Genomic DNA, 13,419 nt, shown 5'->3' with positions numbered 1-13,419 from the left:
GTTCAACTGCAGTTAAAGGTCAGCAAACATTGGTGACATGATGATGATGGTGGTGGTGGTGAAGATTCCACCCACAGTAAGACGTCCCCTCCGTCAGTTAGAGCTTCAAATGACTTGGATCTGAGCCAGCAGATCCCAGACAGACCTGCTGTTGCTGCTGTGTGTCTCTGTGTGCATGTGAGTTTGGGCGTCTCTTCCATACTTCCATACACAGTCAGTGTACTGTACTAGACCAGTCGGTGGCGCCAGAGGACCAGGTAGCAACAGGGTGCAGCTGGTTTTCTTAATGTGATGTAACTCCTGATCAATCCCAATGTTCAGGACACAACACACAGAGGAATCACTCAGAAACATAGAGCAGTTAGACGGCACTTTAGTTAAGGTTAGAAGGTAATTAATTTCATCAGGATCTGTAAACAAACAAAACACAAGATAAGATACAATTAGAAATCCCCAGAGAGGAAATTAACCCGCTATTTACATATGTTGGGAATTGAAGGACATACGATTGAATTTTTGATAAAAACAGGTTCCAAAAATGTTTGTGTATTCTGTGAATGATAGTTTTCAGAAAGCAAGAAAATCGGAATCAGCCAGGAAGATTGCAATCGATGCCTCTCAAATGACCTGTTGCCTCAGGGAAAGTGCTCGGTGATAATACAGTGTAATACGGAAGTGTTTGTAATGTGCCCTATTTTTGTGTACCGTTACACCCCTACCTAAACGCTATTACAATTCAGGTTAGCAGGATGTATTCAGAAAGCAAAACCGTGTGTAAAGGACAAGTTTGACGGACTGAATGATCAGAATGTTTGAATATGACCTCATCACCAAAAGAACTTACTGTCGACAGGAAGTTATCGTACATATTCTTTCTCCATCATTTCCTTGTACAATGGCAAAAGAACAATAGACACTGATGAGAAGCCACCAGGAAACACACTTCAGGGGGAACTCAGTCTGGCTCAACAGCAGTACTCACACTGTCTTTATAAACCATTCCATACTGACCAACAGTGTGTTTCACTTTTGGCATTACATGAGACAAGGCTTTAAGGATGAGGACTAATCGATTGGTGAAAACAACGTAACAAATCCCCAAATTGACAGCATAGTTCCTAGTGCCTCACAATTGCTGTTTGAGGGAGGGGTTTAGTGAACTGTCAAGTGTTGATGTCTGAGAACAAACAGATAAATAGCAAGTGCTGAAAAACTTAATTTTCTCTTTGCAGATTGCTGAAACTGAAAAGAAAGCCTGATTCATCTGTCTGCCTGTCCATCGTCTGTCCTCCAACACATGGCCGACTCAGAGGACCCACTTTAACACACATACACACAGTGGAAGGATTGGGGAGGGAAGTCCAGGTTCAACCTTCATGAATTCATCACACGCCTCAGGTAAGTCTCTGTCAATCTGTCTCAAAGAGCTGCTGTGGTTAATGCTGGTGTAACTGGAGTGAGACAGGTGCCTTTGTGGCTGCTATAATGGTTTAACTGGCTGATGGGTTTACCTACATTCACACAACACCAATACAGGATACCATTCTTTCACATGATCTCTGTATTTACTTTGTCAAAGTTTTGACCTCCCAGTTGAATCCATATGAGCAATGCAAGTGTTAGCCTTTTTCTTTCCCGGGGTTGGATTACTCAGTTGTGCGGTTAAATGTTGCACTTGTCAGCAGCTCAGTCAATTATATAAAGTGAACCTTATTGAGCCAGCAGCTCAGTTTACTAACTGTATAATGTGAAAAGCTCTGACTATATATGTAATGTATACTTTGGTCCAGACTTAAATATCAACAACTATTGGATTGATTGCCATGACATTTAACACAGCCATGTTCCACACGGGATGAATTTGAATTACTTTGGTGATCCTCTGACTTTTCCTTTAGTGCCATCATCAGGTCAACATTTTAATGTGTCCAATATTGGTTCAGAACCAAATACCTGAAAATGTATTGTCATGCTAACACACTAAAATAGTGTATCAAACATGGTTAACGTTATACCCGCTAAACTTCAGCATAACATTGGCTGTTGTCACTGTGACCTCACAAAACGCGTTGGTGGCCATAACTCAAGAATGCATATACTAATTATGACAATTTCACACAAATGTCTAATAGGATAAAATTATAAAGTGATGACATTTTGGACGACATGGATGTAACTTGCAACTCAACTGGTTGGCGGAAGCATATAACCGCAATGGTGCTAATTTGAGTTTTCAAACATATTTTTTATTGCAAAGATTTTAAATATATTTGCAGTAAGAAAATAAGAAGAGTAAAAAATAAAAAAGGCTAAGAGTGTTCAGTCATGCGAGCAGCTCTGTGAGGCTGTATAGGCACAATGGCGCTTCAAACTAAATGCTTACATGAGCGTGCTAACAGTCATTATGCTAACATGCTAATGCTAAGCAGGTGTAATGTTTACCGTGGTAACCATCTGATTGGAGCTTTTAAGCACGCTGATTAGCACTTAACACAAAGTACAGCTGAGGCTGATGGGAACGCCATTAGTTTTGCAAGTATCTTGTCATAAATTCGACAGATTTTGACCTAATAATGCTGGAGGAAAAGTTAAGAGATCACGAAAGTAATTAACATTAATCCTGAGGAGGACATGAATGTATGTGGCAGTCCATCCAATAGTTGGTATATGTCACTCAAAAGCACCTTTTGTGAAATATCACGGTGTACGGTTTTATACCATTATTATAGTTATTAATAATTAATAATAAATAGCAGGTTTCTATAATATGTTATATAACTAAAGCATGTTTGCAGCACTATGTTAAATTAACTACTAAATGAAAAGTAACATCAGCTGTGAGCTTTTAATACATAATGAACATATACTGTTCTGTAGGTGAGAGCCAGAATGCTCCTGTCTGTACCTTTTAACTATCGCACACACTCACTTATGTCAGTTTATATCAATGCTGTAGATGAGCAAATGTACACGGTCAGTATACCACACATCAAAAATGTCACATTCCTTGCGTTCTTCCGCTTCAGTTTGGAGTAAAAGAAGTGAGCAGCACGAGGATTACACACAGTTATTTAGCTCTCATAGAACAGAATGCCAAAACCACTGAGCAGCAGCAATGAGCCTGGTGTACATATACATTTAAAATTGATAAACTGATATGAGATGTTCTTCTATATGCAGACATTGTTCTATATTGTTTTCCTACATATAATGTTATTTATTGTATTAGTGTGAGTGTGGACAATAAACAGATGGCAGATGAATGAATTGGGTAGCACATAGTCACGACACCTGTATGGCCTCCTTTGGTGTTTCTTGACACCTTCTGTCTTGGATTGAGTGGCTGGTTGACTGACTGACTCTAATTTGGTTGTCATGGATACAGAAATAGTACATAACGCACACACAGACAGCAGTGTGACTCCAGGGGTTGATGCGCCTCAAATAGAAACGCAGAGATGAGTCATCCGCTGAGCTACTGCAGTACACACACACACGCACACGCACACACACGCACACAGACACACACACACACACACACACACACACACACACACACACACACACACACACACACACCTTTAGCAGATGTGTTTAGTATGTGAGACCATTAAGATGTGAGACATGTTGCCTGGTCATTCACATCCCTCTCTGCTTCTCTTTTGCTGCCAAAGTGATTTGAGAAGGTGATGTAAGATAACAGAACACGTCTTTAATATACGGCCATTGTACTGGATGATAGAAAAGCAATGCTGCAGCTCAAGTCAATGTAAAACAATACAGGACATTACAAATGAGTTTTCCGTATTTATATTTCCTCCTCTTTCTATGTATCTAGTCTCCCTGCTTGTGAGTCATACTGAGGCAGCCTTAAATCGGCTTGAGGACACACAGAGCTGTTTACACAGGAGGTGAGGACGATGAGGGTGACGAGGAAGAGGTGGGATGTAGGTGATGATAAAATGATTCAATGAAATATTATCATTCCTGGAAAGAAAACTGTCACCACAGCAGCAACGATCAACCCAGAGCTGAGAAGCTCATGAATACAGAGTTAAAATCATCGCCCTTATTTAAATGATTAGAATTGTCCTGATCTTCTGGATCTGTACTGGGACCAAACTTTCAAATAAATGATCTTTGCTTTGGTTGCATGAAGGCTGATCCTTTGTTTTTTGTAATCAATCCGGCAGTCAGTGACATCCCATTCCGCTCCGTTAAAACACTGGAACCTATTCCTTAAAGCACAGATTCACTGAGCTGCTGAATGGAACAAACAAATACTATAAATAGCAGCAAGCAGTTTTCAGAATTAATAATATCCACACCGACAGCCAAGTGAGAAAAGTGAGCAGTGCAGCTTTTGGTTACACAAGTTTAAAAACAACACATTGTGATTTTACTGGGGGTTACGTATCGGACTGTTTCTTGGCCAGGCGAGTTTCTTCCGCAAGTCTTGTTGCTTTTTACATATTTTGCACTGATTAAAGATGCAGCGGGTTAATTCGTGAGCTTCAGAGGTGCTTCTTCGTGTTGGCCTGTTGTCTTTATGCTAACTGGTTGTTTTGTCTACAGATGGTGTCTTTGTTGAATTCCCAGTAGATTTGTTGTATCACAATATACTGTACAAGGCAGGGCATTGAACCGAATACTTTGTGGGCCCAACCCAAATGTATCAGTAGAACTTCGTCAACAATTTTCAGGAGCGACCGACAGACCGGCATTGCCATCACAAGGCTAGCATGGCAGATAAAAAGCGGAACAACAGCATGGCTGCATCTTATCGTACATAGACAGGACAAGGTGGTGGCATAAGCAGTCGTAGGCGCCTAGTTAAAATGTGGATGTTCTCCACCTACAGAAAACAGCATCAACACAAAATCAGAGGAAGAGGAGGTCACACTGTTTGATTGACAGGTGATCTCTGGGCAGTGCAGAGCACAAACATGACAGCGCTGAACAGCCTCCCCCTCCCCCTCCTCCTCAACCCCCTCCACCCCACCCCAGAGCTGTAGGCTTAATGCTCTCTTTCTCTCTCTCTCTCTCTCTCCCCCCGTCTATTTTTAACTCAAGCTCCTCCTCCTCCCTGGCAGGCTATTTTCAGCTATAGTCCCTCCATCAACCCCCCATCTCCTCTGTTATTAAATGCTTCTCTTCTCTTCTCTTCTCTCCCCTGCCTTTTCTTTAATTCTTTAATTTTAATTCTTTCAAAAAGTCTATCCAACAACAGAAACATGCAGTGAAAAAAAAGAACGAACAAAGGTGAATGGACATTGAAGGAGTGTCCTTGTCCTATTTCTTCTTTTGTATGTTGTAAGGCTTTCTAATTGAAATAAGCTGTTGTTGACTTTCTCTTCATCCGTGTAACTTCCTTACCACCCAGTGATCCACTTTAGTCTCTCTCTCTCTCTCCCTCCCTCTCTCCCTCTCTCCCTCTCTCTCTCCCTCTCTCTCTCTCTCTGCGCTCTCTCTCTCTCTCTCTCTCTCTCTCTCTCTCTCTCTCTCTCTTCTTCTTTTCTTTCTTCTTTCTTCTCTCTCTCTCTCTCTCTCGATACTCTCGTCTCTCTCTCTCTCTCTCTCTCTCTCTCTTCAACGTTCATTCAGCAGCTCAAAGACTGTCACTCCTGTGTACACACACACTACACACGGCAGTGACCCTCAGACAGTGAATATTAGCCGTCTGACCAGCAGCTGTTTCTGGTCGCTATACAAAGCTGGTCTCTGCAGCAGCCTGCCCCTTTTTGTGTGTTTTCAAGCAAGGGATAAGAGGAAAACGTGTGATCTCTGGCTGTTCATTTTTTCTGGGAGGATTCTAACTCGCCGCTCGACTTCTCCAGTCCAGCCTTCCTCTCCTCACATTCCCTCTTTTTTTTTTTTTTTTTTTTTTTTTTTTTTATTATAACGCTCTCCCTCCTTCCTTCCATTTCCCTCTCTCTGTCATTCTCTCAGCGCTTCGTTCTAATTTTGGAAGCATGGAACCTCGGGGAGCGCTCTCCCAAAGCTATTTACGTCCTCGCCTCTCCTCCTCCTCCTCCTCCTCCTCCTCCTCCTCCTCCTCTTCTCCTCTCCCTCTCGTCGGCCAGGAGGAGAACAGCATGAGGATCCTTTGATGCAACCGAGCAGGGGAATTCTGCTTCTCCTCTTCTCTGTATTTTTGTTGTGTTAGCTGCGGGAAGTGGTGAAGAGGCTGCAGCAACCGATCCATCCCATCACTTCACATCTTATGGAAATGCACAGGCTATACACAGCGACGTGATTTCATTGATTACCTCCCGGTCTTGGTTTTGCTTGTTAAATTTGGTTGGTAAAGACTCAGAGAGGGTTCAGTGCACCAGAGGAAACAAACTTTTTTCTTCCATCTGCAACATACCAGCCACTGTCAGTGTGACAGGAACCAGCAAAGTGCTCTGCATGGATCAGGACTCCAGGTGATGTAGACAAGACCAACTGACCAGAAAGTCACATTTCAGGTCATTGCAAAGTCGGTATTTCCTAAATGATTATATACATTTTTTCCCTGATCAAAGGGGAAGATTTCTGGAACCTGCAGCTGAGGCTACAACATTAGAGAAGAGGATTTTGTCGTAAGTGTCAGTGACTGGTCATCAAAACTGAACAGCCAGACAGTGGAAGCTCAGGGGAAAACTGAAAGGCAGAGGCTACCTGCGAAAATCAAACAGAGACTGCAAAAAAAAGAAAATCACAGAGGAGTTTTCTGCAATCCTTTTGGAATCTTTGATGGAATTCATGGTCATTTTTCAATCATTTTAAAGAGAACTTTACAATAGAAGCACAGAAAACATTTGGAAGTTTTCAATTTTGAAGTAACCGATTATTCATTTAATCCCATGATGAGTAATCCATGATGAAATATTTTTGAAAGCATCTTTCAATGTTTGTGTCCCCCCGTCCTTGGCAACTTGAATCCTTGACTAAGCCATGCCGATATCTCGGAAGAAGAACTGACTGGTGTTTTTTGTGACAAAATAGAGCTTTGCCTCTTGTCTTGGCATGCTGTTGCATCCCACCGTGTCAGGATTGTGCGCCATGTTGCAGACCATCTATGAGACTGAGTCCTGTTTTTCCTCTGCCAGCACAGACAGCCACCACCAGCCTCTGGAGCTCCTGAGTGGCAACAGGGGCTCCAGTGCTGCCAAGCCCACCGCCGGTGAGTCATCTCTGGGAAAGGAGAGGTGGGGAGGGGGGATGCTGTGTGCTGGAGTCTGATGAATGGGGCTTGGATTGGAAGGTTTGAATCAAAATATAAAAAGTGTTATTGATAATGTCTGATAATTACTTGACGATATAAGGATGGGTAGTAGGGTTAGTCAGAGGTTTTCAAACTGAGATGAGGCATAGATATTGTGTGAAAAGAAAGGGACAAGTGCATGCCGGTGTTCTAACACAACAGGAAGTTAGTTATTGTAGTTTGACCTGCTTATCACCACAGTCAGCAGTATGAGCTGCAGCAGTGGCTGTGACACACAGCGCATGGAGGCAATTAGGGTACTTCAAACCCCCTTAGCGCCTGACTGCTGCATTTTTCTTAAAAATGTGTCATAACTTAACAAATCTTAACCCAAACATCATACACATGTTTTTAAATGTGGTGTGACTTCCGAGGATATCGTTATTTCTGATGTCTATCGCAATTAATCTTCTTTAAATCCGCTTAGAAATCACAGAAGAAAAGGCGCACCTTATAGCCCCAGAAGTTGCCTGAGAAGCGTCAAGTAATCTAGTGAGGGCTGTCTGTACAGCCATGGATACATCGCAAACAGGAACTGCTAATAGCTAATTCTGAAAACTTCTAATGGAGCCAATTGTATGTAAACAAATATAGGCTAAAAAAAACAGGGCTCTATTTGTAGCCCACAGCTAACTAACTGAATCCAAGGCAACACAATACTTCCTGTTTACATCCCCCAAAGCCCTTGAATTATAGAGTGTACAAAGCTAAAAGCATGATTATGCCCCAAAAGGAAGTGCGACAAATAATAATCAAGATAAAATCCATTATTATTAATTATTTTTTTTATTGTAGATTGTTTTTCCCATATGTCCCATCGACATGGTTCTTATATTCCTGGAACAATAACCCTCTCATCTATCCATTCATATACAGATATTTGCCCCGTGTTGAAAACCTGTGGGAAAGCAGATCCATGAAGCACAATGTCTTGTCTTCAAGTTTTAGGAGAAAAAGGGCAAGAATGCCACAGGCGCTGTTCCATAAATCACACTCTCTCGTGATTTCCTACAAAGTTCCATCTACTGGTGCACACAACTCCTCGTCAGTATAGGGAGTATGGATAACCTGTGTTTGGGAACTTTTTGAGACTTTGCAGAACATTTTTGGACCCCGGCCTGTGAGTGTTAAGTGCTGTGTCCAGACAACACTGCCTTTATCTTTAGTAGCAAAGAAATTCAATGCCTTTAGTGAGACATGTGGCCGCTAAAAGATCAATGTCTCTTGTGGGTTTTCGACCTGTGGAGGTTTTGTTACAGTCAAGTCTGCTGAACAATGTGGCTGCCAAAGTGAGGTGAGCTGGGTTTGGAGTGTGGCTCGATGCCACCTCTTGATGCCAGCAGGTAAAGACGTACATTGGCACTCATTTTCTTTTCTGCTGCATTTACAGGGTTGACTCACTGGCTAACCTAGGTTAGGGTATACATGTGTTTGTGTGTGTGTGTTCAGACTTAACTGGCTCACAGACACTTATATTGATGTTGTAGGGGCAATGTGTCCTCTGCTGTTGCTGGTGTTTCTTTTTCCAGATTAGCCTTTTGTGTGCTCTTTATTAATATGAATCACATTTTTTCTACGGCTAGTTCAAACGTTCATAACGTTGACATTTCAATTCCAAATCAATATTCGAATGATGCGCAGCTTCTTTTTTTTGCATGTCTATTCATTGTGTTTGAACCCAGTATTTCTGCATAGTTGCAGATAAAGATTAGGCACTAATATTATTAGTATTTGACTATTAGTAGAATTTGAATCCAGTGGTGCCATTGCATTCATTCCTCAGTCCGTACCTATGTGGGTGAACCTGAAGTTTCTTTCATTTAAGAAATTTTAGCGTGATGACCTCTTAAAATATGACGACAGACATTCAAAGTTTCGTTTGAAAACCTCAATCGAAGCTTCGACTGTATAAAAGTGACATTTGGTACGACTATACGACTAGTTTCTTGTTTTTCTGCCGTTTGGTCTGTCCAAACCAAAACAATGAGCTGAAAGACGTTAAAACTGAAACTCCATATTTGTGATATTTCTTTGCTTATGCACTTCTATCACTATGAGTCAACTCCTTCACAGTACACACAGTCATTAGGCCCATTGTTAAGATAAACATATTGATAAGGGAAGCTTTAAAAATATGCATATTACTTGAACCAGATGTTGTCAAAGTCTGGTCTAACACAACTAACACAACAGACAGCATCCACTGTGGATGACCTACAGTCTGCCAGCCCATAATACTTCTGACCCACCCAGTCTCTATAGCAACGCTACACATGTGACTCCTCTCTCTATAAGCTTCTAATTTGTCTAAAGGACACACCACCATTATACTATTTTTACCTCTCTCTCTCTCTCTCTCTCTCTCTCTCTCTCTCTCTCTCTCTCCTGGCTTTTTTTAGAGTGTTTTGCAGGGCTGATGTCATAGTGCCTATTTTCTTTTAGCAGCGCAGAATGAACACGACAAGGGGAGAGAGAGAGAGAGAGAGAGAAGAGAAAAGAGGAATATTGGTTTCCAGAAATACCTCCCAGCCGCCGCAGCAGGAGCAGCTATGTGAAATGGGAGCGACAGAAACTGAGAAATAGGGAGACAAAGAGTGAAAAGTCGTCCAAACTAGACATCTCTGTCTTCATTCTATCTTTATGAACCATGCCTTTTTCTATAATCAGCACTTAGTGTAGCATCTTTGTTTCTTTATTAGCTGATGGTTATAGATGGTAAATGTCATCAGAGGAAACAGACAGGATCAAAGTAAAGACTTAAGTTAAAGTCAGGCTCTAGGAGGCACGACTAACCTCTGCGAAAAACATCAGGCGTTAGACCAATTTTTGTTAGACATTGTAAAAGGTACAGTTCAACCAAAAAAAAAAAAGATTACCCTCTTACGCTATTTATCAATCTACATTGTTTTGGTGTGAGTTGCAGAGTGTGAGCTCAGCTGGTTGATGAGGTCATTGGAGAGAAGGCCGACATCTCTTGGATTGAAGTACAGAATTTGTGCATTCCAGTGGTTCAGTTATTTTATTTTTTATTAAGTGTCTCGCCACTGGAAGATGCACACGTAACTGAAACTGGACATCAGAGCTGCAACGATGAGTCAACCGTTTAGTTGTTCTTGGGAAAATTAGTATTTGACTATTTTGATGATCGACTTATCGTTTTTCAAGCAAATATTTCTGGTTCTCAAATGTGAGAATTAGCTTTTCTTGGTCTTAGACAATAGTAAATTGAATAGTTTGTGGTTTTGGACTGTACGTCTGATACAACAATGTAGTTGTTGCAGTCACCGTGGGCTTTAGGACAATGTTATGAGCATCCTGCGATTTACGATCTTCATTATCAGTTATTCTGGTTATTATTTTTGTAGATTAATTTGAGAGTTTGTTGTATTAAATGTAAGAATATATCGAAAAATGCCTGTCACAATATGTCAGGGTTTTGATTTGATAGATTTGATTTGCTTGTTTGGTCCTTCTAGCAGAGATTCAGTGTCCTATGATAGACAAACATTCAATATTCACGTTTGAGATGTTGGAACCAGAGAGTTTTATGGCATTTTTGCTTGAAGAATTACTTGAACCATAATTCAAATTATTGACAATCATTTATCTGACAATAAACTCATCGATATTGTTCATTATTTGATTAGATATTTTGTAATATAAAAGGGTTAGACTGTATTTTATTTAGTTCTTGTTTGGCTGCTGGTGTTTAAATGAAATGAAATGACGTTAAAAATGAATACTGGTACATTTGAATTGAGTTAGGCTTGTTTTGGTGTCCCAGACTGAAATATAATAAATCTAAACTTTTTTTTTAAAAAGCTTTTTTAGTTGAATAAATTAACTAAATATTTCCCTTATTAAACAGTTCCCACTCACTCTTTGGAGGCAGACTATTAAATAGGCAAAACAAAATGACAAAAAACGCTCAGAAATCTGCCAAAAAAAACCCACCAGCGATGTAATTAATATATTCTTCCAGTCACCGCACCCTACAATCCACCTAGATCTGCCCAGTACAAACATGGAACCTAAATCTGTGATTCATTCATCATCTTTAAATAATCAGTTTTAGCCAACTATGTGAAAAGCTTTATGATTTGAAGTTCTTGATGTGTGATGCTTGCAGTCAAATTAGCACCAAGGAATAATCACCCGTCTGTGTTCGTTTCTACCGGGATTCACTGTCTGCACAAACTGGATGCACAGTCTGTCTTTCATTCTTTTTACTGCATCCGTCCTGGTGCTTAAATTACTGTGTGTAACTGCAGCAAGCTGTAGACAGTTAGAGACTGACATGATTAACTGAAACGTTGCTTCTTTGTCAGACTGTACGTTTGTGTGAGTGTGTGTGTTTCTGTCCGTGTGTGTGTGTTTCTGTGTGTGTGTGTGTGTGTGTGTGTGTGTGTGTGTGTGTGTGTGTGTGTGTGTGTGTGTGTGTGTGTTTGTGTGTGTTTACCAGACTATAAATGTCTTCAGTTTGACGTCAGAAGCTGGCTGCTGTGGAATGCTGCTCTCTTGCCAAACGGACTGTTGTACACATACTCACAGACCAGTCTCTCACACACACACACACACACACACACACACACACACACACACACACACACACACACACACACACACACACACACACACACAGGGACAGTGTGTGTGTTCTAGTGGAAGGGGAGACACGTGCGTCACACTGAAATGCCAGAATATTTGTTTAGGTAATTTAGATGTGAGTAGCTACACACACAGACACACACACACAGACACAACACACACACACACACACACACACACACACACACACACACACACACACACACACACACACACACACACACACAGCCTTATTTATCCCCAGCTCTCAGTTTTAGGCTTTTTTTTAAGCGTCCACAGTGACTGACAAACCTGGAACTCCTTCTTTGCATGTGTGTGTGTAAGGGAAACACAGTCTGTTCATTCTACAAGATTTAGCCAGAAATAAGATTGGAACTTGCACTGAGCTATAACAACGGATTTCAATGAGAAAGGCAATCAATTCAAAAGTGAAGATTAAAATAAATATTTCGTGCTCCAGTCTCAATCCTGCCGAACAGGGCTAATAAGTCTTGCTAATTGTGGATGTTGGAGTTTGATTAGCTTAGAACCCATGTGGGACGCAAAAGCAGAAAGGGTGTGCCAAAGAAAAGGAGGTGACCAATCAGAACACCTTTGTATAGAAAGGTCAGAGGTCAGACTACACCGTTGGTAATTCCTAATTGAATTTCCTCCTAGGCCAGTAGACAGGTAATATCCTGACATCACAACACTGATCCAATAACAAGGGTCAGCTGAGGCCAGGGCAGCGTCGTCACTACAAGCTTCTGGCAGGTCAAGGTCACTGCCCTGCTCAAGGGCACATCAATAAGTGCTGAAAGTCACGGGATGCTGAGACCTCCACCCCCACTCACACACACAATTCCCCCTCTCCCTACCCCATCCGTCTATCAGTGTGTTCACCTGTTGCAGATAGTCTGAATGGGAGTGCTGCTGAGTCTTAGCGTTGCAGCTTATACATGAATACTGTACAAACCCAAATAACCTCACACAGAAAGTGTGTTTCTATCCACCTGTATTTATATGTATCTTTTATTTTGCATAAAAAGAAGAATAAATTAGAAAAGAAGTTGCAAATGTTTAAGCTAAATCATGATGTACATATAGCATGTGATTTTAAATGTGCATTGAAGATACAAAAACATGTGTGTGTGGAGCGATGTGGAGACTGTTGTCTCTATAAACAGATATCTGCATATGAATGCAGAATCTCAACGAGACAATGTTCTGGTTGCCGTTTGTAGTGTGAGTAGTATTAACCAATCACGATTGAGCCGGCTGCTGGTGAACAGTCAGTGTGGAGATTATTAGCCAAAATGCAATCTCAGAAGCCATGAGCTATCGTCTGACAAAGTATTAGCATTTTATTAGCTAACTGTTAGCTGTAAACTGGCTACTTGTGAAATAATCCAGTCGTAGTACACTAAGTACAGGGACAGTCTCCCTGGAGCAACTCAGGGTTAAGTACCTTGCTCAGGAGTACAATGGTGGCAAACCTGGTGTTGAACTTCCGACCTTCTAGTGTTTTGTTTGAAAGGCGTACCACTAGACCAAGTAGGCCATCACCACCCCAACTCCAACTC

At 41.3% G+C, this 13,419-nt stretch overlaps 1 protein-coding gene across 8 annotated transcripts in view; it reads left to right on the top strand.

Annotated features, from left to right (window-relative positions):
* Positions 1–13,419, top strand: part of hdac5 (histone deacetylase 5) — a 41,802-nt gene that overhangs the window by 5,524 nt on the left and 22,859 nt on the right. For 2 of the 8 annotated variants that reach the window (XM_029437491.1, XM_029437485.1), the window contains exons 2-4: positions 1,233–1,398; positions 3,839–3,947; positions 5,950–7,168. In XM_029437491.1, the coding sequence (XP_029293351.1) occupies positions 7,012–7,168 (157 nt within the window). In that variant the 5' untranslated portion in view covers positions 1,233–1,398; positions 3,839–3,947; positions 5,950–7,011. Of the gene's footprint in view, positions 1–1,232; positions 1,399–3,838; positions 3,948–5,949; positions 7,169–11,911; positions 11,962–13,419 lie in introns of those variants that run through there. The other 6 variants (XM_029437489.1, XM_029437487.1, XM_029437490.1 and 3 more) reach the window with 6 other exon arrangements.

Source organism: Cottoperca gobio, chromosome 8, assembly GCF_900634415.1.
Source record: "Cottoperca gobio chromosome 8, fCotGob3.1, whole genome shotgun sequence".
In the NCBI taxonomy this organism is placed as follows: domain Eukaryota; kingdom Metazoa; phylum Chordata; class Actinopteri; order Perciformes; family Bovichtidae; genus Cottoperca; species Cottoperca gobio.
This window is presented reverse-complemented; position numbering and strand designations above follow the sequence as displayed.